General features: G+C 42.2%; 1 protein-coding gene across 4 annotated transcripts in view; it reads right to left on the bottom strand.

The window, feature by feature from the left end:
* Window positions 1–898: 898 nt before the first annotated feature.
* Window positions 899–21,580, bottom strand: part of FAM234A (family with sequence similarity 234 member A) — a 379,590-nt gene continuing 358,908 nt past the window's right edge. For 2 of the 4 annotated variants that reach the window (XR_013601635.1, XR_013601636.1), the window contains exons 12-13: window positions 1,275–5,823; window positions 899–1,221 (exon numbers count right to left, since the gene is read on the bottom strand). Coding sequence is in view for 2 of the 4 variants with exons in the window: in XM_078663112.1 (XP_078519238.1) it covers window positions 5,609–5,823 (215 nt within the window). In the remaining 2 variants the exon portion in view is untranslated. Of the gene's footprint in view, window positions 5,824–21,580 lie in introns of all 4 variants that reach the window. The other 2 variants (XM_078663112.1, XM_078663113.1) reach the window with 1 other exon arrangement.

The raw sequence follows: 21,580 nt of genomic DNA on the forward strand, positions 1-21,580 counted from the left end.
TTTAGATTTGCTCTTCTATATCACAAGACTCATTCTATGTGACCCGGGACCAGGTCCCGGGTCACATATTATAATACTATGTACAATTGTAATACTATGCACAAAAAATCATGCCACTTCACACCGCAGCCCTGGTCGAACAGACGCCGCTGGATGACAGTCACTGAGCCGCTGCCTGCATCGCAATTTGAGGGCACCGCACGCCGCTTCGCTACCCTTCACATTGCCATCTTTGAGTAATTATTGAAATTATATTACAGACTGGATAACAGAACTCACCAGGAAAATTCAATTGTAAAGGCTGAAAATTTAATTTGAGTACTGCGGCATAGATCGAAAAAGCTACAACCGGGGGCCAGGTTTAAAGATTTAGCACTATTGATGGACAAACGTAAATCGCTGTTGCATGTAAATCTTCCTGCACTCCAGCTAAATCATGGTTAAAAGAACGGTCTAGATGAGTAGGCACTGAAAATAACACATTAACCACAATATAAATGTAATGTCAGTGACTAGCTAACTCAGCCATGTTGCATAGGTACTCACTAGCTTTAAAGAGACAAAGTGGTAAAAGACTGCCATAGACTATTATTTTCCCTAAGCAATATTAGTAAGTGAGCAGCTGGTTAGAGGGGCTTTATTTGACAACATGCCCAACATACGGTGAATGATCATAGAGCATGTAAAGTAATAGGAAAGGTATAGGCTGACGATTCTGCAGGTATCAACAGACCAAAAATACACCCTATATAAGAGCTTCTTAACCTTTTGACTTCTGCAGACCCCCACAGAATCACTACTTGAAGCTGGGGACATGGCTTAAGGCATTTCTACTATTTGAACCTCATACCAGTACACACAAATACAGATTATAAGCATACATCAAACAAAATACACAAACCATTAAATATTTTATTTAATTCACAAACAAACAAAAAAATTGGAATTTTCATTTTCATTAGAAGAAAGGAACTTTTCGAAATGTATCTTTATTTTTAAAAGATGAAGTGATATGCTAGATGCTAGGATATCACTTTGTAGTTTTTGCTCCTAATGGATGCTCTCTTTTAGTTGCGGCAGACAGGCCCTTTAACTGAGGCCACCATGCTGGATTCTGTACGCTGGACTTGAACTGTTCACAGAAACCAGGCTAAGGATACCAATTATATTTTGCCATCTAATTTAAAATTCCTTCACATTTACAGCATTTTAAAATTTTCAGTTTTGCTTTTTAAGAACACATAATAATTCTGTTAATATTACTGAATTTTCATTCCCGGACCTCTTCAGTAGGCGTCCATGGAACCACTGCCCTATATATTACATAGGTCTTTTTAACACCCGCCTCAGCCGAGACTGCTAGGCCCAACAAAACACAAAATTCATCATATATAATGTTGTAAGCGAACTGAACATTGTTTTATGTTTTTGTTTAATTGTTTGGGTGTTCAAGTGCTTTTACAGCTCATTGATAGTTGTTCACATACAACTTGTTAATGAATTTACAAACATTTATCAATCAACAGAGAGCGGTCTAGAAGATTTATTCAAGTCAACACAATAAAATTAATTTCAATACAACAAGAAACAATAAATAATTATTCATTGAAATTACAATAATCATATTTTGGCTTTAAAAGAAGGAACACTTCTAAAAACAAAAAAAACAAAAAAAAAGTTATATTAATAATTTTATCACCCTTGTTACATTTTCAAGGCACAATGTAAGCTGATAATTTAGAATTTTATCAGGAGCACATTATTTAAATCAACTTCCCCAAGCCAAAAGATCAGTACAGGCTTACCCCCAGCCACAAATCTGAGGTGCACATAAACAAAAATCATATCACAAAGTCAGCCACAATCAAACATAACCCCAAACATATTGGCATTCATTCTAAGAGACATACATTATTTTCTTTGACAGACAGATGCTTGTGAAGGTGGGTATATACAGGTTTGTCTAATAAAGTCTTTCAAAACCAGTAGGGAAAATGAAACACATTAATACAACATTAAATACAAATTTCCGTCTGTCCAGTGTAGTAGTTGTCTATGTGCTACTGATACCATTAATGCAAACTACTCATTCGATCAGCCAGTTGCACTGGCTCTTCAAAATAATTTTTTCTCTACAGTTCATTACATTTTTACTTCCAGAAAATATTACATTTAATTAAGTTTTATAATTTACAGTTGAAGCATTTACTTAAAATAATACAGTATTGCATATTTATATATTGGGTTTCTACATAATAGGCAGTGTATTATACCATATGATTTTATTGTCATTCATATTGTAAAATCGAGTAGAGACCATGCAAATATTGCTTTTGTTGGTAATACCGGCCCTAAAAAAATGAAACCGCCTGAACCCGTATTGAGAGAAAACTGCATTTTTGCAATGTCAGATCTCCAAGCTAATGAAATTGTCCATGACTGTAAACATAAACCCACTACAGATTTTGCAACACCATTGAATAAAGCGGGTGGTATCCAAATTAGGAAACGTTTGCAAGCTCCACAGTTAGAATATTAATGACAGAAATGGTAATAGGCCACTAAGTTTGGTATCATTATGCAGGATTTTCTCTTAATGTCATAGGACAGGAGCAAGTAAATTCTGGGTAGTAATATGGACAGTGGAGAAGCTTGCGAAATTCCACATTTCATCTTGGCCAGCCTGGCTTTTGTACTGACTTAAATTCTCATTGGTGTAAAAATGGTGTGAATTACATGAGGAGACAAAGGCTACAGACTGCAGAACATCAAGATAATTCCAGTATTTCAAATGTTGCTGTTGGGATGAGTAATATAGGTGAGGCATGTTCTCCTTGGGGTACTATGTTGTATACGTCTTAATGATGTACCTAATTGATTTCAGAGATTGGTGTAGCACAGCATGCAGCCTTTGTAGTTGACTGTGTAAAGTTTTGCTGTGTTGGTCCGTTGGCAGTATACTGTTAAGTGCCAAATTTGTGGTGGTCTTTTGGGGCTCCCGGTGTTTGCTTCTTCAAAGCAGAGCCCTAGAGTTTTGATGAGCTATTGTCACAAGGGAGCTCTGTTAGATTGTATTAAGTCTCGCAGGATAGCTGGACCTGCACCTATGGTCAGTTCCTTTGAAAGGTTGGTAAGTATTTTCACTTTGAGTTAGTATAATAAAGTTTATCTGAGCAGGGAACCTTTATCATCTTCTGAGGTTGGGTCTGAAAAAGACCAGATATGGAAGGAAGGAAGTCTATTGCATTGGGTCTATGAAGCTGTGCCTTCATAATAATACCTAACATTTTTAGTTACTAAGCACTTAGAGTTATTGAGGTGATAAGCAAGGTGATTTATGATATGAGAATGACCAGCACATTGGTGCCCAAGTGGAGTTATTTTAGGAGTGTTTTAAATAACAAATGCTTATGCCCCTCATTACAAGTAGGGAGTAATCAGGTGGCTTATTTAAACAAATTGATAAATACCATTACCCTAGGTTGAGGTAATCACTCGTCTGGTAAATACTGCATATTCAGAGATTTCAATATGAAAATGAAGCATAATATGCATCATTGATTTTAATACACCGACTTCTACATGTTTCACAAGCTTGACCTGTCAGTATCTATCGGGATAACTGCATCGGGTTGTGATAATTTTCACACATTTGGTAATTCCGATTCCTGTGTTAACTTTAGTTTCCATAGGGTTCAGAAGGTAGCCCTATATTGATATTGAGGTTCACAGATTTAAGAAGATGTAGCTTCTTTGACATAGTCACTATAGTGGGCAAAGGACTCTGCCTTTTGCTTGATGAGAGATGGGTCCCCTATATCTCCTGGGGAGTCTGCGTGCTTGAGTGTTGTAATTGGGAGTGCTGCATTAACTGATATTTGAGTTGGGAGAGCTGCTCGTCAGGTGAATGAGTTGAGCCAGAAGGTTTTTTACATTATCTGTCATGGTGTCTAATTTGTTACAGTAGTTCCAGATTTGAGTGGCTGAATGGTTGGAGATTACTGGTACTGGGTAAGTACTCGTTTTTTATGCTGCACCTGGTCAGAATATTTTTTTGTTTTTCTGCGATTTCAAGATTAGGTCAGTAAGTGTTGCCCCATTGCTTCTTTTATAAATGTTGCTAGATTGAGAATCTGCTTTTCTTTTTCGGTTTCTAGATTATTTAGTTTTTTTGTTCTAACTTGATATCATATGTCTTGTGTCCAAAATAGGAGATGGCCTGTGCATGTGTTTTGATCCTAATGAATACTTAATTTCAGTTTGGAACTTTTGACCCAATCTGTAACTTGTAAGACTGTTGATTTGATAAAGAAGGATGACTATCTTTTAGGCTTAGTCATCCAACTGCAGAAAGGGAGTTTTATTAATTTTTGGATTTTGTAGCCATTCCGTTCTTTTTCAGTCTGCTGTGTTTATGTTTTTTAATGTTGTATGTTTTGAGTGTGGGGTACAGACATTTATATCATGCTGAGGTTTTTTCACCGACAAAGCAATAATGTTTTTCTGGAGTGTTAGAAGATTTTTAGTCCAAATGAGATTTAGAGAGTGAGTACATATGAAAGATGAAAGATGTATGATAATAGTATATTCTACAAACTATTCCACATAAGTTGATAAGCCTATTAAGTCAGGAACCCAAATAATTAAGAAAACTAACAGTTTTACATATTCTTCCGGAAACGATAGTTCTACAAGAAACTGTAACATTACACTGGCCACGTTTAACTGAAACTTTATATAGAGGAAGTCGCTCAGGATTACTAGAGCCATTGGCATGGAAGAAGTGTCATTTCCGATCCCGAAAAAAAACGGTGTTATCCTGGCAGGTCTTTGGAAACCAAACATGCTAAATGGGTATACATTAATATCCATCCAGAAACCCCTGCATCTCCAGAGCAATTAATCTTTAGTTTGAGCAAATTATGAGATTGAAAGCCCAAATATCAATAAACACAATGTATCTAATGAAAACATTTGGTTAGGTGAATAGAACCTTCTACAAGTTTGTTACTGAAAAAAAAACATATTTTGATGTTATATTTATCATAAGTGGCCTCACAATTTCAACATTGCAATAATAAGTTGCCTTAAGGATAAAGGCAACAGGTTGCCTTCCTTAATTACTTCATGGAGCAAAGAAAAATTAAAATGGTGCAATCAGTCCCTGTAAAAGCATTATCCTCATACCAATTAGGATGATTAACTGCAGTACCCACCTTAACCTCCCAAAAATTGGAATTGAATTTCAGGACATGAATAATGATCCCTTGAGGGTCAGGGACAATAAATTTAAAAAAAGGCCCTTATGTGCAAGGGCAAACAAACCTATTGTGGGCATCTACCTTCCAAAACCTATTTCGTAAAAAAGTGCAAATATGCTTCCATTTTAAATAGTGTTCACTGTGCCTTTTGTATACAGCTAAACCATGCTCGAAATGTTTGACAATAATCAAAAAATTCACAACAGATCTTTAGAATCTGTCCTGAGGCACTGCTTGATATCTTATCGATTACAGAGAGACTGAAATAAACAAGTATGGAAAGAAGATTTACAGGCTTACAGTATTGTCACCTCATATAGATGAAAAAAAGGCAATGTTTAGAACCATCATGCAATTTCACTGCTGTATCTCATTCTGAAGAAGAAATCCCTGATGTCCTTCTCGCTGTACTCGTTGTCGTCGCTCAGCCAGATGACTTTACCATTAGTGATGTCTTCCTTCAGCTTCCGCTTAGTAAGAGACACTGGACCTGGTGCTTCAGATGCCAATGGGCCATTCAGTAGCATGTAGCAGGCATGACGACTTCTCTCAAACAAAACAGCTGCAAAATAATAATTTCATAATTACATGAACATGTCGGATAATTGAAATTGATCACCATGTAAATATCAAAAATTAAGAATATAAAAGATACAAGAATGGTTTGCTGATTAAGTACAAGAATCACAGAAACATTAAACTGTGTTGCTATGATCTTGAAATGCAAATAACCACTCTACAATTCCAGTTTTTATAAAGGAATGGCTTCTTCAAGCAGTTATGCCAGTAAAGGGGAAGTTTCTGCCTCTAGTCAACTATTAAGAGACATGCTTACATTTAAGTAAGTTGAACACATCCAATGGCATCTTCATACAGGTCTCAAACTTCATTAACTGTAGAAAGCTGAGGTCTCTGCATGAAACAGTTCAATGTGAACAGTTCGCCCATCACACTGCAGGGGAACCTTTGGTTCTTGCACAGGAGGTTTCTCCCCATGGCAATATTTACGGAGGCCTACACGGAATCTGTTCCGCAAACAGGAGAAGTTGAGCTGAGCTTCACACATGTTCCGTGGGATTTTTCCCAACAGCAGTCCTGACATTTTTGAGAGAGGCATTCCTGGAAATGAGACAGTCAGTCGTAGTTTACCCTTTACAGCGATGCCTCTCTCAAAAAGGTTCTAGCTCATGGATCACAAACAAATTGGAAATTCCAATAGACACCAGGGATAGCTTGTGTTTGGGGATGGGGGATTTGCCCATCCCAGGCATGGCTCCACCACCCTCCCAGTTAGGCATATATAACATTTTTCCCTTCCCTTTGGGGATGACTGGACATTAATGTCTATGGGTACCACTAAATACAACCATGACATAGTATTTGAGGGAGAAAGTTCCTCTATTTATGACAGACGTTGGATGTAAAGTCAATATTGCAATTTTTTTCTATTGACTGGTTCCATCTTTTTCTGGATAATGTCTTCCTTGACAAAATTGTGCACCAAATTAATTTGTGAGCTAAAATATGTCTGAGGGTGCATGGGGCACTCTGGAGCCTCATTCTACAGCACACGTCAGTGCTCCCAATTCACTTGGAGAACTGGAAATATTTCTGGCCCGTACACTCCTTATAGGAATAGTGCACAGAACAGCTGTACAGCCTTAGTGGTCGAGTGATATATTTTGGGCAACATTCATCCTTGCATCGGTCATGACCAGAGATAGGTTTTTGATTCTGAAGTGTATGCTGCATTTGAAAGAGGAGTCTGCAGCATCACCTTGGGATCATCCAGACCATCACAGGTTGTTCAAAATTGGGCCTTTCGTGTTAAATTTGTTACATTTCCAGAGGTTTATACTCCTGGGAAGAATATAGTGGTCGACAAGACCACTATATTCATACAAAGGGGAGAGCTGTTCAAACAGCAGCTTCCAAGCAAAACAGCTTCTTATGGCATCAAGCGGCACATGTTGTGCAAGAGCTCCACTGGTTATAGATACAGCTTAAGATTATATACTGGGAAGGACTCAAGTTTAAACCTTGCAAATCACTTTTCTATGTTAGGAATTATTGAGAAGATTCTAAATGAGCTTGTGCAATCACTCCTTCATAAAGGTTATAAACTTCTATGCGTACTACTTCTTTACAGGCGTCCCGCTGTTCAGTAAGTGGTACAATGCCAGCACTGCAGCTTGCGTTACGATTCAAAATCACAACAAAAGGATTCCTTCAGGAGTTTGTTAGAAGCTTCAAAAGCACTGCAACAAACTGATAGATATCAAATTTTCTGAAAGGCAGCAAGTATATTTGCTCGCTACAACTGAATATGAGACTACTTCTCCGGTCTCAGTTTGAAGTCAGTTGGCAGAAATCAACAAGCCTAACTGTATACTTGATTACAAATAGTATATTGGTGGAGGCAATAAAAATTACCAGCTACTTCACCCATATAATGCAAGTTGTAAAACACATTGTTTAAGAAATTGGTTGTCCGATAATCTGGCTGGCAACATACAATGCATATGTTGTCTATTGTCAGACAGCCAAAGGAAGACTGATGCACTTCCTTGACTTTCAGTTGGCCGTTAATGAGATTCTTACTGCTGCAGAAGCAGTAGCCTCAAATGTATCTGCTATGGAGTGCGGTGAAATGTTGCATGATCAGCACTTTGCAGAACACATTTCTGAAACAGAGAAAAAAAGAGCAATCCATATCACCAATGCAGAGTTTGTGCTCGCCAAGAAAAGTGGCAGTGGAGTCCTTATTAATGTCCAGTGCCCATCTCGGCAAGGCTTGATATTTTCAACTTGCTTCACTCTGTATCACACAAAAGGAAAGTTCTGGGAAACTGACAGAGGAGGAGCAGTTAGATTACTACCAAGTATGTGACTTTAAATGAATGTTCATGGGTACATAGCTTCCATGGGCCATTATGTGATCAGTTATGCAGCCTTTCAAATTGCTAATCTAATCTGGAAAATCTTTCTAATAGTACAAAACCACAGAAGATCCATAATCTAAGCCTATTTTTCTTCCTAAATTGGAAATGAGGTACTGACTGTTTTTACTGATTCCAGTGAATAGGAACACATTGCTCACACTTGAGGTGTACTTGCTACCGTCATCCTTTGTCAAAACATAGCAGATGTTCTATCCACCATATTACAAATGCCATACAGTAACATAACAGTGGGTGAAACATAATACCCTGTCTTCCAAACCCCTAGGCCGTCAGTCTTTCTAGAATTGTTCATTAGGGAACTTAGGAGAGTCTGTCCCAGCATATTTTACCCCACTTTTCAAATGCAGATTTGCTAATATCGTATGATGAATGGGCCTTCAACCATTCTTGGACACACACCCAACATACTCCCACACACTGAAAGTAGTTGGAAAAAGTGCAGTGAGTATGCTGAAGGTGCACAAAAGACACATCATTATGAGCCTAAGCATGCTGTCACTGTGAGATGTTATTAAAGGTGTACATGGCATACACACATTATTAGTCAAGACTCTGAGTAAGACAGAAATATGAAGAGATAGTCAAAAATCAGACTAGGTTTGTGTTCTTTGGGATTTTTTTGTCGGCAGATGGTCTAGGTAGGGGTGACTCACAGATCATTGCGCCCAACACTGCTCACACAATTTATACTTGCAGAATCCTTGCCGCATTCATCCTCTGTCATATATGTCTCTGATGTCCTGTCCACCGTATTACAAGTACATTACAGTCCATGCACTGTACCTAATTGAGGACGGAACACGCACCACGTTTTTAAAGAGTACCCTTTCCACCAAACCTGAAGGACCTTCATCTTCTTAGAAGTGTTCTTTCGGAGATCTGCTCCAGCATGTGTACCCCACTTTTCAAATGTAGATATAGTCATAATGTCTGATGAATGATCCTCAAGGCATTCATGGGCACCTATCAATATGCTACAATAAACTGGAAGTGGTGAGATTGAGTGCAGAGAGTATGCTAAAGACTCTTGAAAGACAGGTCTTCCTGACCCTAAAACGGCTGCCTTGGGAGGCGTTTGTAAAGGTTCACCTGCCACCCACACAGTATTACTGATGACTCTGGGTGAGGCAGAGACATGAAGAATAACTCAACGTTTAGCCAGGTTTGTAGGTAGTAGGCAGATTGTCAAGGTACACAGACCTCAGCACCAACCACTACTCAAGGTGGCTGGCGGTATGTATGTAGTGATGCGTTGATGTGGGTTTACAGCTCTTAATCAATGTCATGGGTGCAATATTCTGATACTCAAATAATCTTATTAACAGTGATTTCAGAGTATTGATTTATGTGAGATCATTTGTTAACAGCATTTGCTCTTTGTACCTTGTACCACTACTTGTGCTAAATCCAACAGGAATGCATCTATATTTGAGTAATGTATGGGTGTACAATGTTAAATAGAAATGATTCAGGATTAATTACTTTATTCGGATAAAAACATATCCAAAAAAGGACAGACTCATACAATAATACATCAAAAAATCACAAATTCATAATATTCATAAGAGACTGCTGTAAAATCCAAATCCAATGCAAAACAAATTAAAATGCAATTTATACAGTATTCATCGTAGTACGTGCACAAACAGCAGTTTTCAGAAATGATTCATAAAAAAATTCAATTGTGTTTCTAGTAAGTGTGCTACATGATGTTTTCCATACTTGTGTATTCCAAATGCCATACACATGAGATTGTAAAGGTACTTAACATCGTGTTCAGTTGTCCTACACATTGTGAGGTGGAGAAAGCAGCACCTCTGGCATCCCATTCCATTGTGGAAAACAGGCCAGGAAATTGCCCTGACATCTTAGTTTTGTTTTCAGAGACTGCCAATGTGCATGTCATAATCTAGAACAGGATAAATCAACACTAAGAAAGGCATTTAAGGGGCCATCCTAAAACAGGTTCTCACGTTCATGCCAGTCCGGCCTCTGAATATTGTCCTGCAGGTGTTTTCTCATAAGCTAAGCTGGAGATTACTTTAGTGAGTTGGGATTCCTGTATATTAGAGATGCAGTAAAATTGACCCCATTGACACTATGGCATTCTATCTGGAAGAGAGAGACAATGGCCCTAAATCAAGCAGTATGAAGGGATTGCCTTAAGTTTGATCATGCCAAAGAGATTCTGTGGCTGAGATATGTAGGTTCCACACTCGCAAGATTGGGTCTGCACGAGTTATTTGACTCCCATCACCTTGCTCCATTTTCCTAAAGACAAACTGATGCAGACAGTCCTAGAAAATGCTGCTGCTATCAGATGGGATACAAATAAAAACAAATTTAGAGTTGATGTTTGTTAGATTTGGGGGTCTCTAGTTGGCACAGGTAGGTAGGTACGTGTGACAAATAGGGACCCTCTCCTCTAGTCAGGATAAGGGGGTTACACTCCTAAAATAACCCCTGCTCAGCCCCTTGGTAGCTTGGCACGAGCAGCAAGGCTTTATCTCAGAGGCGTTGTAAGCTAAGCAGTTGTGACCACATACAGTAACCCAGTGACAACACTACAAATGGACAACACAGAGGTTTTATATAAAAAATAAGTAGACTTTATATAGAGTTACCACAAGACCATAAATGACAAAAATACACAATACGATTACTTTAAGATGGTAGATTTAAGCTTAGTTCAGTTCAGTTCTTAGATGCGACACTCTGCGTCAATGTACCCTAGGTTGCATTGCGCTTCCACTACCAGCAATGTCGCAGCGATGGGAAATGCGGCAAAGTTCAGATACAAAGAAATAAAGATGTGAAGATCTTCCAGATGCGGCATGCTTCTCGGGGATACGAGAAGTTCTCGGTTAGATGCATGGACTGCAGCGACGACACCCTTAAGATGCGACGGCAGCAGCTCCAGCGGCGACACTCTTCTCTCACATTGCGTGCAGTTTCTGCTCGATGCGACAACTACATCGGCGACATTCAAGATGCGACGGCAGCAGCTCCGACGTGGGGAGCTTCTCAGGGATGCAAGGTGCTGTTGGTCAATGCGGTGCAGTGCGACAGTTCCAGCGGCGACACCCTCCTTCGGAGTTGCGACGGCAAGCACAGCGACGGCGACACACTCAGACCTCGTTGCGAGACTCTTCTCTCGATGCGGGGCAATGCGATAGCTACAGCGCCAACACCCTCCTTCGGAGTTGCGACGGCAGCAGCAGCGACGGCGACATGCTTCCTCTTCGTTGTGGCACGCTTCTCTCCGATGCGGTGCAGTGCGACAGTTCCAGCGGCGACACCCTCCTTCGGAGTTGCGATGGCAGGCACAGCGATGGGGTCACGCTTCTTCTCGTTGAGCCGTGCTTCCAGCTCCTTGCGACACGCAGTTCCTCAGAAGGCCCAAAACAGCAGCAGGCACTTCCAAAGAACTCTGGGGAGCAGGGGGGTGAAGTCGGTTGTCCATGAGACTTTTCCAAGCCCTTGGAGATCCGTCACAAGTTGAAAGCAAAGTAAACAAAGTTCCTTTCTCCTTCCTTTGGCAGTAAGGCAACCACTGCAGGCCAAAACCCCAAGCAGCACTTCAGCTTGGGAATAGTCTCTCCTTAGTTTCTTCAGGTTCCTCTCCTAAGTAAAGGTTTCTTCTTGTAGTCTAAAGTGATCTAATTTCATGGGATCAGGGTCCCAATATTTATACCCCAAAATCCTTTGTTCTCTGAGGGGAGAGGGGCCTCTGCCCAGTCCAAACCAGTTCTGAAACACTCTGTTTACCAGACTTCTCCTTTCCTTTCACAGTGCAGGGCAGGCACATCAGACGCCCCACAGGAGGTGGAGCCAGCATTGTGGAAGGCAAGTACAGACCTGGAGCACTTTGTTTATAGGACTCCTTCTCTTCTTTCAGTGTGCAGGGCAGAGACATCAGCCGCTCCCCAGGAGGTGGAGCCAGCATTTTGGAAGGCAGGCACAGCCCTGTTCAAGGTTCAGGTGCAACTCCACTCTCCCATCTAGATGCAATCTCTCTATTCACCACTGGGGGACTTAGCCTGTCTCTTGGAATTCCCCAGCCCTGTCACTCACAAAACCAGACAAAGGAATACACAACCTCGCAGAGGCAGGTTTGAATAGTTAGCAAATACCTTCTTTCTAAAAGTGGTATTTGCAATAACAGAATATTAAAACCAACTTCACTAAAATATGTATTTTATTATTCTGAGTTCAGGCATACTAAACTTCAATTTCTACCATGTTCTCTGAGACAGTTAGGATTATAAAATGTAATAACTCTAACAGCCCATTCTGGCCTATGGAGAACAGGTAGCCTTGCAATAGTGAAAAACTAAAATGGCTGTAATTCACTATTAGGACATGCCACGCACACCAGGGCTTGTCCTACCTTATACTTACAATGCACCCTGCCCTTGGGCCTACCATAGGGGTGACTGATATGAAGAAAAGGGAAGGTTTAGGGACTGGCAAGTGGGTGCACTTGCCCAGTCAGCATGACAGTACCAGACTGCACGCAGGCTCTGCAATGGCAGACCTTAGACACATTTTACAAGGCTGCTTCTGTAGGTGGCACAACCAGTGCTGCAAGCCCACCAGCAGCATTTGGATTTACATGCCCTGGGCACACTCGGTGCACTAGACTAGGGTCTGACAAGCAAACCAAATAGCCAAACATGGAACCACTGATTAATATATCAATTTACAAAACGGAGCACTTGCACTGTGGCACTGGATAGCAGTGGCACAGTGCCCAAAGCATATAACATCAGAAAAATACATGAGGCAACAGCAAAAATTTAAGGGAGACCCACGCCAATGGTGCCAGGTCTAACTATGTTTATCACAGGTATCTTACATGGGGTGTGATTTTCAGATTTACGTGACCTTTGCCCATAGCCAGATTTCGGTTAAATTTTATCCCACTTATGCTCGGGTTTCAGGCAAATAATTGTGCACATAAAAATGTGTCCTGATGTCCATGTGATGATGTTTCTGAACAGACAGCTTATCATTTACTGTTTTTTTGTTCATTTTACTCCCAGCAAAGAAAAAGAAAACTGGTACCGATTCTGCATAACACTAATTTTGGACAATATAGGCAAGCATTGTCCCACTTTCAACGGCTAGAGAACCCCTCAGTTTGTTCGGTTTTGGCCACCTATTTGTGGGCAACAGTAAAAACCAGGAAAGCACTTAAGATTTTTGAAAGCAGAATGCATAGATATGGGAGAACATTCTTATTGTTTAAAAGTAGTAATGTCTGGTTTATTAGGTACCGATTTTAGCTTTTTGAATGTATATCAATTTGATAGGAAATGTAAATAATTATTTATGTAATTTGTAGTCAAGTTGTTCAGTTTTTATAATTTATATGGTTTTATTGTGATGTTTTAAGATAATATAATAATGAATTGTACTTATCTATTGTGATGTATTTTATTTTATGCAAAGAAATATTGCAAATAAAGTTCTTTAACTGACTGAGTTCAGGTTAATGAAAATTCAGCTTTTTCTAGAATGCCTGCACATTTCCATACATACTTACTTCTCTGTGATGGCTATGGTATTTTGGCCCGGTGTCAGCCAGCTTTGAGGGACCACTAACAATCCCTGATATGGTGGTGTTAGTGGCATAGATTCTACTACTTTTTTTTACCCTACCCTGAATGCTCGGCAAACATCAAACTTTGGATAAAATGAAACATTTTCCACACATTTCTGAGAGGAAAAGTTCAGCAGGATCCACAAAATTCCTACCACCCAGCGCTCCAACACTTGTCCTAATAAAAATGGTACCCCACTTGTGTGGCTGGGCCTAGCGCATGTGACCAGAAAGGCTTCAAAGCTCAATGTGGAGATGGTTTTTCCCATCAAAAATCAATCTATTTATGTGATGTGGGTAACAGTGGTATTTGGAGCCCAGGTTCAGCAATCACCCAATGGAATCCTATTAAACCCATACAATTCTGAAAACTAGACTCCCAGCTTAGCGTTAGATGCCTCCAGGGCAATGACATTTCATTTTCTCCTAGAATACCTGCAAAATTCCATACCACATTGCACTCTGATGGCTATGGTATTTTAATCCTGTGTCAGCTAGCTCTGAGGTACCAATTACTTTTTTGTTTTGTGGAGTTTTATATAGCGCGAACTAGACCCCAAGGCACCAGAGCACTTTATATGAGCACCATTTACGTTACAAATAGACACATTCATTTTGCCCAGAACCACAGAATGTGGAGCGCCCCTGCAGAGACTCGAACCCGGTTCCCCAGCTTCAAGGTCGACCGCCCTAGCCATTAGGCCACATTCGCTCAATCTCTTACCTTTTTGAAAAGTAAAATACCAGGGAAGTCCAAGGTGGTGGGACTTAGGAGGAACACATTTTGTTTTCGTACCCAGAATACCTTACAAACCTCAAACACTGGTTAAAATCACACATTTTCCTGACATTTAGCTGAGCAACAGTTCCAGAAGCTGTGGGGAGACACACAATTCCTACCACCTAGCATTTCCACACTTCTACAGTAATGGTACCAAACTTGCATGGCAGGGCCTATCACCCACCACAGGAATTGGCTAAACCAGGTACCATCCAAAGACCTCATTAACTTCAAATGGTCATAGTCATTCCTATCACTGATGCTAGGCCCAGCCACACAAGTGGGGTACCGTTTTTGTCAGAAGTTTGGGAACGCAGGGTAGTAGGAATTTTGTAGATCCAGCAGATTCCCGAACTTTCAGTCACAGAAATGCTGCCCATTTCTCCAAAATGGGTTGATTTAGATAGTCAAAGTTTGATATCTACAAATTGTGTTTTGGGGCTTTTCTTGTCATGGGGGTTAAGTCCATCCTCACAAGTGGGGTACCATTATTATTGGGAGAATTGTGGGGGACGGAATAGTTTATCAATTGTTAATATCAATTGAATCTCTCACCATTTTTGCCCTCCAAATGTAAGCCAGTGTCCAAGAAATTACACCTTTTGCAAAATATCGTCTGAATCACATGATAAATCACAATAGATGGGGTAACCCCAAATTCGGAGTTGTGCAAATGATCATCATTCCTAATCTCAGAATGTATGGCACACTTCAAAAATGCATGTTTCATTCATACTTGTAGCAAATGAGTTCCGCCTATTACATCCACCAGGATTGTTTGATTTTGACTATCCGTTTTTTGGACATTTACAGTGAGTGAGTCTCACCACCGAGTCTCACACACAGTAAATTCTCTTTATTTAGACTAAGCATGCTAAATGCCAGTATCTGCCTTCTAAGGAAAAGGCTTGTGCTGCACAGCTAGAGTAAGAGGCACTGGGCTGGTTAGACAGGAGTAGTCACGTGTGCAAACCAAGTATGTGAGACTACTGTGGTGTGTAGTCCGGTATCTACGCACAGGCAGCCTATCACAGAAGGGCCTCTGCAACGATTGGTATTTACCCAGGGTAGACCTTATGATAATAGTAGGAATTCATAGTGTAGGTCGTAGTGCTTACTGTAAAATCTGTGGTGTTTTACACTTGTATTAGATATTTGCCCTATAGTAGGGTTTCACTTCACTTAGGCCTACAGGGTTCAGCATGGTAGAAACTGGGGTAAAACATGCACACTGAATTTGCAGTCCACAACCACGCACATCCACATTTTATGGGGCTTCAGGATTTGTCATATTTCTCTGGCTCAGATCAGCTAAATCAAATTCTAGGCCTATGTCCCCCATACTGGGCCATGTTACTGGACTCCCCAGCAGAGGAATCAAAGGTCTCCTGACAAGGGCAATCAACCGTGATTGACTCAGTTCCTGGGAAAAGAAAGGGTGGGGAGGAGAAATCTGCATCTGATAATTAGCTTGCCACACTGCACTTGGTCTGGTACAGCCCCGTCTACTGGAACAAGGGAGGGAGCCACTGGAGCCAATACAGTCAAGGCAAGTTTTGGTGGGAATGGATCAGCCAACTAGGAGCAGAAGTGAGACCCTCAGAAGAGCTCCTACCAGAGAAAATGTGATCGCCATCAGCGATTGCCCCAGAATGTTAAGCAAGAGATTGGAGCAAAGGTGGACGGATGATGTGGCATCCTAGGATTGGCCAGGGGTGCCTGGCCCCTAAAACTTTTCACCCCCAGTTTAAAACCCCGGCACAAGGGAGCGACAGTTGAGAAGACTCTAGACCTGGACGCAACAACAGCAAAAGGATGTCCAGATGGAAGGAGAAGCCATCTGTTGGGCTTCAAGATTTGACCAAGGACTTTGACTCCAGCTGACCCCCAAACCTAGGATGGTTTCTCCAAGGCCCATGGCACTGGTTATCCTATATCCCCTGAGGGACTTCTGGGGTAAAGGACCAGGACACCACTACCACCCGCGTGCAATTCAAAATGGCAGCAGGCTTTAGGGGACTGGGGGAGCTTCAACAAGTGTTTTCTTCTGGCTGGCTGCGGAGGAGCAGTGCAAAATGCCCTCACCAACAGCAGAGGAACATCAGAAGCCAGGCAGAAGACATGCCTGGAGTAGAGAGCCCAAAATTCCTGCTTCTCACAAAATGTCCCCTTTTAGAGGCCAGGAGGCCTGAAGAAAATGCTTCTAATGGCTAGGCTGACCACCAGGAGCAAAACAGGTGACGGGACACGCTGGTGAGTTACAAGCAAATGAAGAAAGTGGATTAGTAGTTGAACTGTTTGCTTTTTTTTGGGCAGTTTTATATATTGGTGCGGTTTTATATAGTGCAAACTGGACCCCAAGGTATGGGATCGCTTTGTACTTACTATCACAGTGTAATTACCCAGTACTTTTCTTTCGCGGTACTTAGGACTCATTCTATTTGCCTCCGAAGAATTGAAAGCCTAAAAATAGTGTCTATTAAACAATCCGTCTCTCTTGTAAAGTACTGTAATGTCCTCTGGCCATTCGCACTACATTAACATAGTACAATGCGCAAAATGTGCAACACAATAAATCACACTGTTGCACCAACTGATGATTAATTGTGCAGAATTTGGACTTGCCCTTACCACACAAAACCTGCATGGATGAGTGGGTGGGAGGGGGAAGAAGGATATGATGCTACGGCAAAGATGCCGACTTCCGAACTGAGGAATCAGGTTTTGGCGTCACCTCAACATCCTGTGATTTTGGGAATATCGCTTAATCTCTTCTGACTTAAAAAAAGAAGAAAGTGAACTTGTTTAATGTAAATGGTGCTTATGTAAAGTACCCCAATGAAAAACAAGAATAACAAGCATTTACAATGCAACGGTTTCGCCTTTGCAAAAGTTAGAACGATTGGCATTGTAAATGACATAATTGTTATTTATGTGTTGGTTTTGAAAACAGATAAATAAATGGCATTGTCATTTACAATGCCAATAGCTTAATCTCTCGCAAATGCCACACACAAAGACACAGCACTACACACACACACACACCCCCCCCACACACAGAGGCACACACACTCACACAGAGCCCCACACACACAGAGCCCCACCACACACAGAGCCCGACACACACACAGAGCCCGACACACACACAGACACAGAGCCCAACACACACACACACAGAGCCCAACACACACACACACACACAGAGCCACAGAGCCCAACACACACACACACACACAGAGCCCAACACACACACACAGATCCAGGCAGAGATCTTTGTGCACACAGCCAGTCACTGGACTGCACAGTCATATGCAAAAAACATAATTTATCTCAAAGATGCAAGTTCTCAAAAGTGCAGGCAGTATTTACATATATATGGTCACTCCAGGTGTGAAAATCACAAGGCCAAGAGAGTAACCCTTGGGCTTAACCAAATATGGAAAACACGAAGCGCATCTCAAGTGCAAGTCACGATGAAGTTATAAATAGAAAATATTCCTTTCTAGATTGCACCTTTGCCAGATCCAATAGAACTTCAGTGATTACATCTGACCTATGCAAGCTGGTGCTATGGTTATTTTTTAAATCTTATTTTTTTACTGCCATGATGGTCCAGAAAAATAAAAAGATGAAAAAAAAGAAAATACACCACAAGCTAAACATGGTGACCGTACACTTGCAATTAAAAAATTATATTAAACAAATGTACCCTTGCATATAATTCTGACAGAACAGTGTCGTCCAAGTGCTCTCTAGCAGGCAAAGGTACTCTGAATAGGTACAGAATTTTATTTTTAGTTTTAATGCAGATCACAGAAAATATGATTCTTATTTGCGCAAAAGAGGGCACTATCGACTTAGAATGTTTAGACAGGTTTAAACAACAAGGAGGAAATGCCGCAACTCATAGTGCCGACCTGTCCCCTACACCATGCTTTATGATGTAGTGTGAAGACGCAAAACCTGAATGGTAGGGCTACAGCCCAATAAAAGAAGAGGGGAAACACAAGGCATATATGTATAAATGTATGTATTTTTTAAGATGTTCTTTTATTACATGAGGCTTGTGTTGTGAACAATTTAAGCTGCCTCTATGCACTACCTAAAAAAGAAAATCTTTGTCAGGCACACACAAAGCGGACAACAACAGGCGCACACAACAGACAGCAGCTGAAATAAGACACTGGGCTGAGCCCCAAAATACCCGGGGCTGCAGTATAGTGGGTATAGGAGAGAACGGGCGGGTGAAGGGCGCGGGTGTTCCCAATACTGGTTAAGTGACCTGAGGCAGCCCCAGCCGTGAGAGAGGAGGATGGCTCCTTCCTTCAGCAGCAGAGGCTCCCTCAGCTGCTGACTCACCCCCAAGCGCGGCCGGGTTCACGGCCAGTCTAAGGCGATGGCTGCACTCAGACCTCGGATCACGTGACTCGGTCCCTGCTTACATGCAGCGAGAGCTGCGCCGGGTGTTGGAATAAAGGCATAAAAGAGACGCTTGGAATTATTAAACTATAGAATTGAGGGGGCGTCTGTATAGTTAGCATGCCATGCAAATAATGTTTTTTCTTCAATTTTAAACAGCGCGACCATGGCCCTACGGAATCAGAGTGCTTTACATGAGTACAAGATTATTATATTACACGAGGACAGATTTTATTTTGTTAGGCACGGGCGATTAAGTAATTTGCTAGAATCATAGGTGGGAGAGATGACGCTGGAACTCAAACCCGGTACCCCACTTCCGAAGTCGGCTGCTCAGGCACATAGAACTACTCTACAGTCCGTTTACCTTAAACATGCCAGAAACTCTTCCTTCGTCTATTCATCAATTTTTTGGTCACCAATAATCATTCTATAATGTTTATGGGACCTGTACTTTAGTTTTTTCGAGTCTTTATAAAGGCCTACAATTCCCAGCATGCAAAGTACTGGCTCCCGGCTTGTAAAACTCGGGGTCTCCCTCCACCCTCAGGCTGCATTTGTTGTACCCTTCCCTCTGGGTGCCCTGGACGCGCAGGATCCGGCTGCAGTACCCCTCGGACTTGAAGGCTTTTTCCACAGTATCGTCCGTAAACCCAAATGCCGCCCGAGAGGCAGTGAGAGCCAGGAACTGCAGGAGTAGGGTCTGCCACGCATATGCCCTCGCCATAGTATCCACAAACTTCTGGTCACAGCATGGACCTCGCTGCAGCAGTGGCCCGAACCGGGGGTCCCTCAGAAGCAGCTGGGAGCTGGGTGGGCGCAGCCGGGGCTCAGCAGGCGGCCGGCAGGAGGGAGCGCCGCCGGAGGGTCTGCACAGCAGCAGTACCGAGAGCAGCAGCTGGGAGAGACTCACTCTGCTTAACTCTGATCTCCGCCAGATCCCCGACTCAAGTGCTGTTCTGTTTCAGAGGATGCGATTAGCAGCTCCCAATGTTTACTTTGCTGAGCAGAATTCACAGGGTTTGGTGAAATAACAGAGCAGAGCGGGGGCACAGGACAGTCTCCAAGACAGCCGGAAAAGATGCGGGCTGCATGGGCTGAGCTAACAGACTCGAAATGAATCCGCCACATTCCCTGCCAAAGTCTATAGTTACCACAGTGGTGGCGGGCACGAGGAATGCCCCGGTCTTAAGTCCGCGGCAGACACTGCAAACATGCGTTTGTGCAGGTGGCGAGGTAGCGTCCATAACGCGCACGGAGGGCAAGTGCAGACTCTGCACAGTGACTTAATGAGTCCACCACTTTAAGACAAGCCCGCCCTTAATTGTATGTCACTGAGAAACAAGCGGCACTTAAAACGATCGGCAAAGCGATCATATTGTAAAACAAGTCAGGTCCCGGGCCGCGCTGTGATTGGCTGACGTCACGGGGGTGTCCCGGGCCGGCAGCCAATCACAGCGCGGCCCGGGAATGACGTCACGGGGGTGTCCCGGGCCGGCAGCCAATCGCAGCGCGGCCCGGGACAAAGGGGCGGGGCTTAAAAAAAGCACCAGAAACGCCCCCGAATCGCGTTTTCAAGAGAAAGCGCGATTGACAGCCTCTGTCTCCCAATGGCTAGCCTCCATTTATGGAGCTAGCCAATGAGAGGCAGAGGCGGTGCCGACATCCCTACTGTAGACAATAGTTTTCGATCTGGGAGGGGCACTGCGTGCCCCTCGCCAGGTCGAAACCTAAAAAGGACTATTAGTAGAGCACCAGGCAGGGAGAGGGGGAAGAAATAGTAACAGACGCATATTGGGAGCAGCGGACAGGCATGGATTAAGTTAAATCAATCAGTGCTTGGTCCCTGCTCCACAGCAAGCATCAGAAGTGACCTTTAAGCTGCACTGCCCAATTAAGGCAGCTGCAAAGAAGAGTGAGGCTGAAGTAGACAAATGGTAAGTAATGGGTGGGCTTCAAGCTATTTTTGTAAATAATAGTGTCTCGCAAGTGCATGCTCACGCAGGCTCTACCCTAAAAACTATTTATAAGCTGCACAGTCAAAAGGAAAAATATTAAGGAATTAGGGGAGGATTTCATACAAGATAATTTAATAACACAGAATAGAGACTGCAACCAATGGGTGCTAAGGATAGGAAAGAGTAATGCAATTAAACATTCTACAAAAAAGTATGGGGGAGTGGGCAACTGTTGTAATTGGCACTGTTTTTGATATTGACATAGGTGATACATACAATGTAAAGACTTTAGGGATTTATAACTTATAGGCAGTTCTTAAATTGAGCCGGTGGGTGCCATCAGCACTCCTTTTTTTGGGACGATACTTATTTTTACTTACCAGACATTACCCAAGAGGGTAATGTCTGGTAAGGGGAGGAGGAAGAGAAAGATGGAAAAACTGTCACAAAGGGAGAAAGCAGGAACCTGCAAAACTGGGAAAAAATGGCAGGGAGTGACTGGTAGTGGACTAAAGAGGCAGGAGGTGGAATCAACACTGGGCAGCCATGGTATTCTGTGCACTGACATGTAATAGCGACGGCTGTTGTCTTCT

This window comes from Lissotriton helveticus, chromosome 10 (assembly GCF_964261635.1).
Source record: "Lissotriton helveticus chromosome 10, aLisHel1.1, whole genome shotgun sequence".
In the NCBI taxonomy this organism is placed as follows: Eukaryota; Metazoa; Chordata; class Amphibia; order Caudata; family Salamandridae; genus Lissotriton; species Lissotriton helveticus.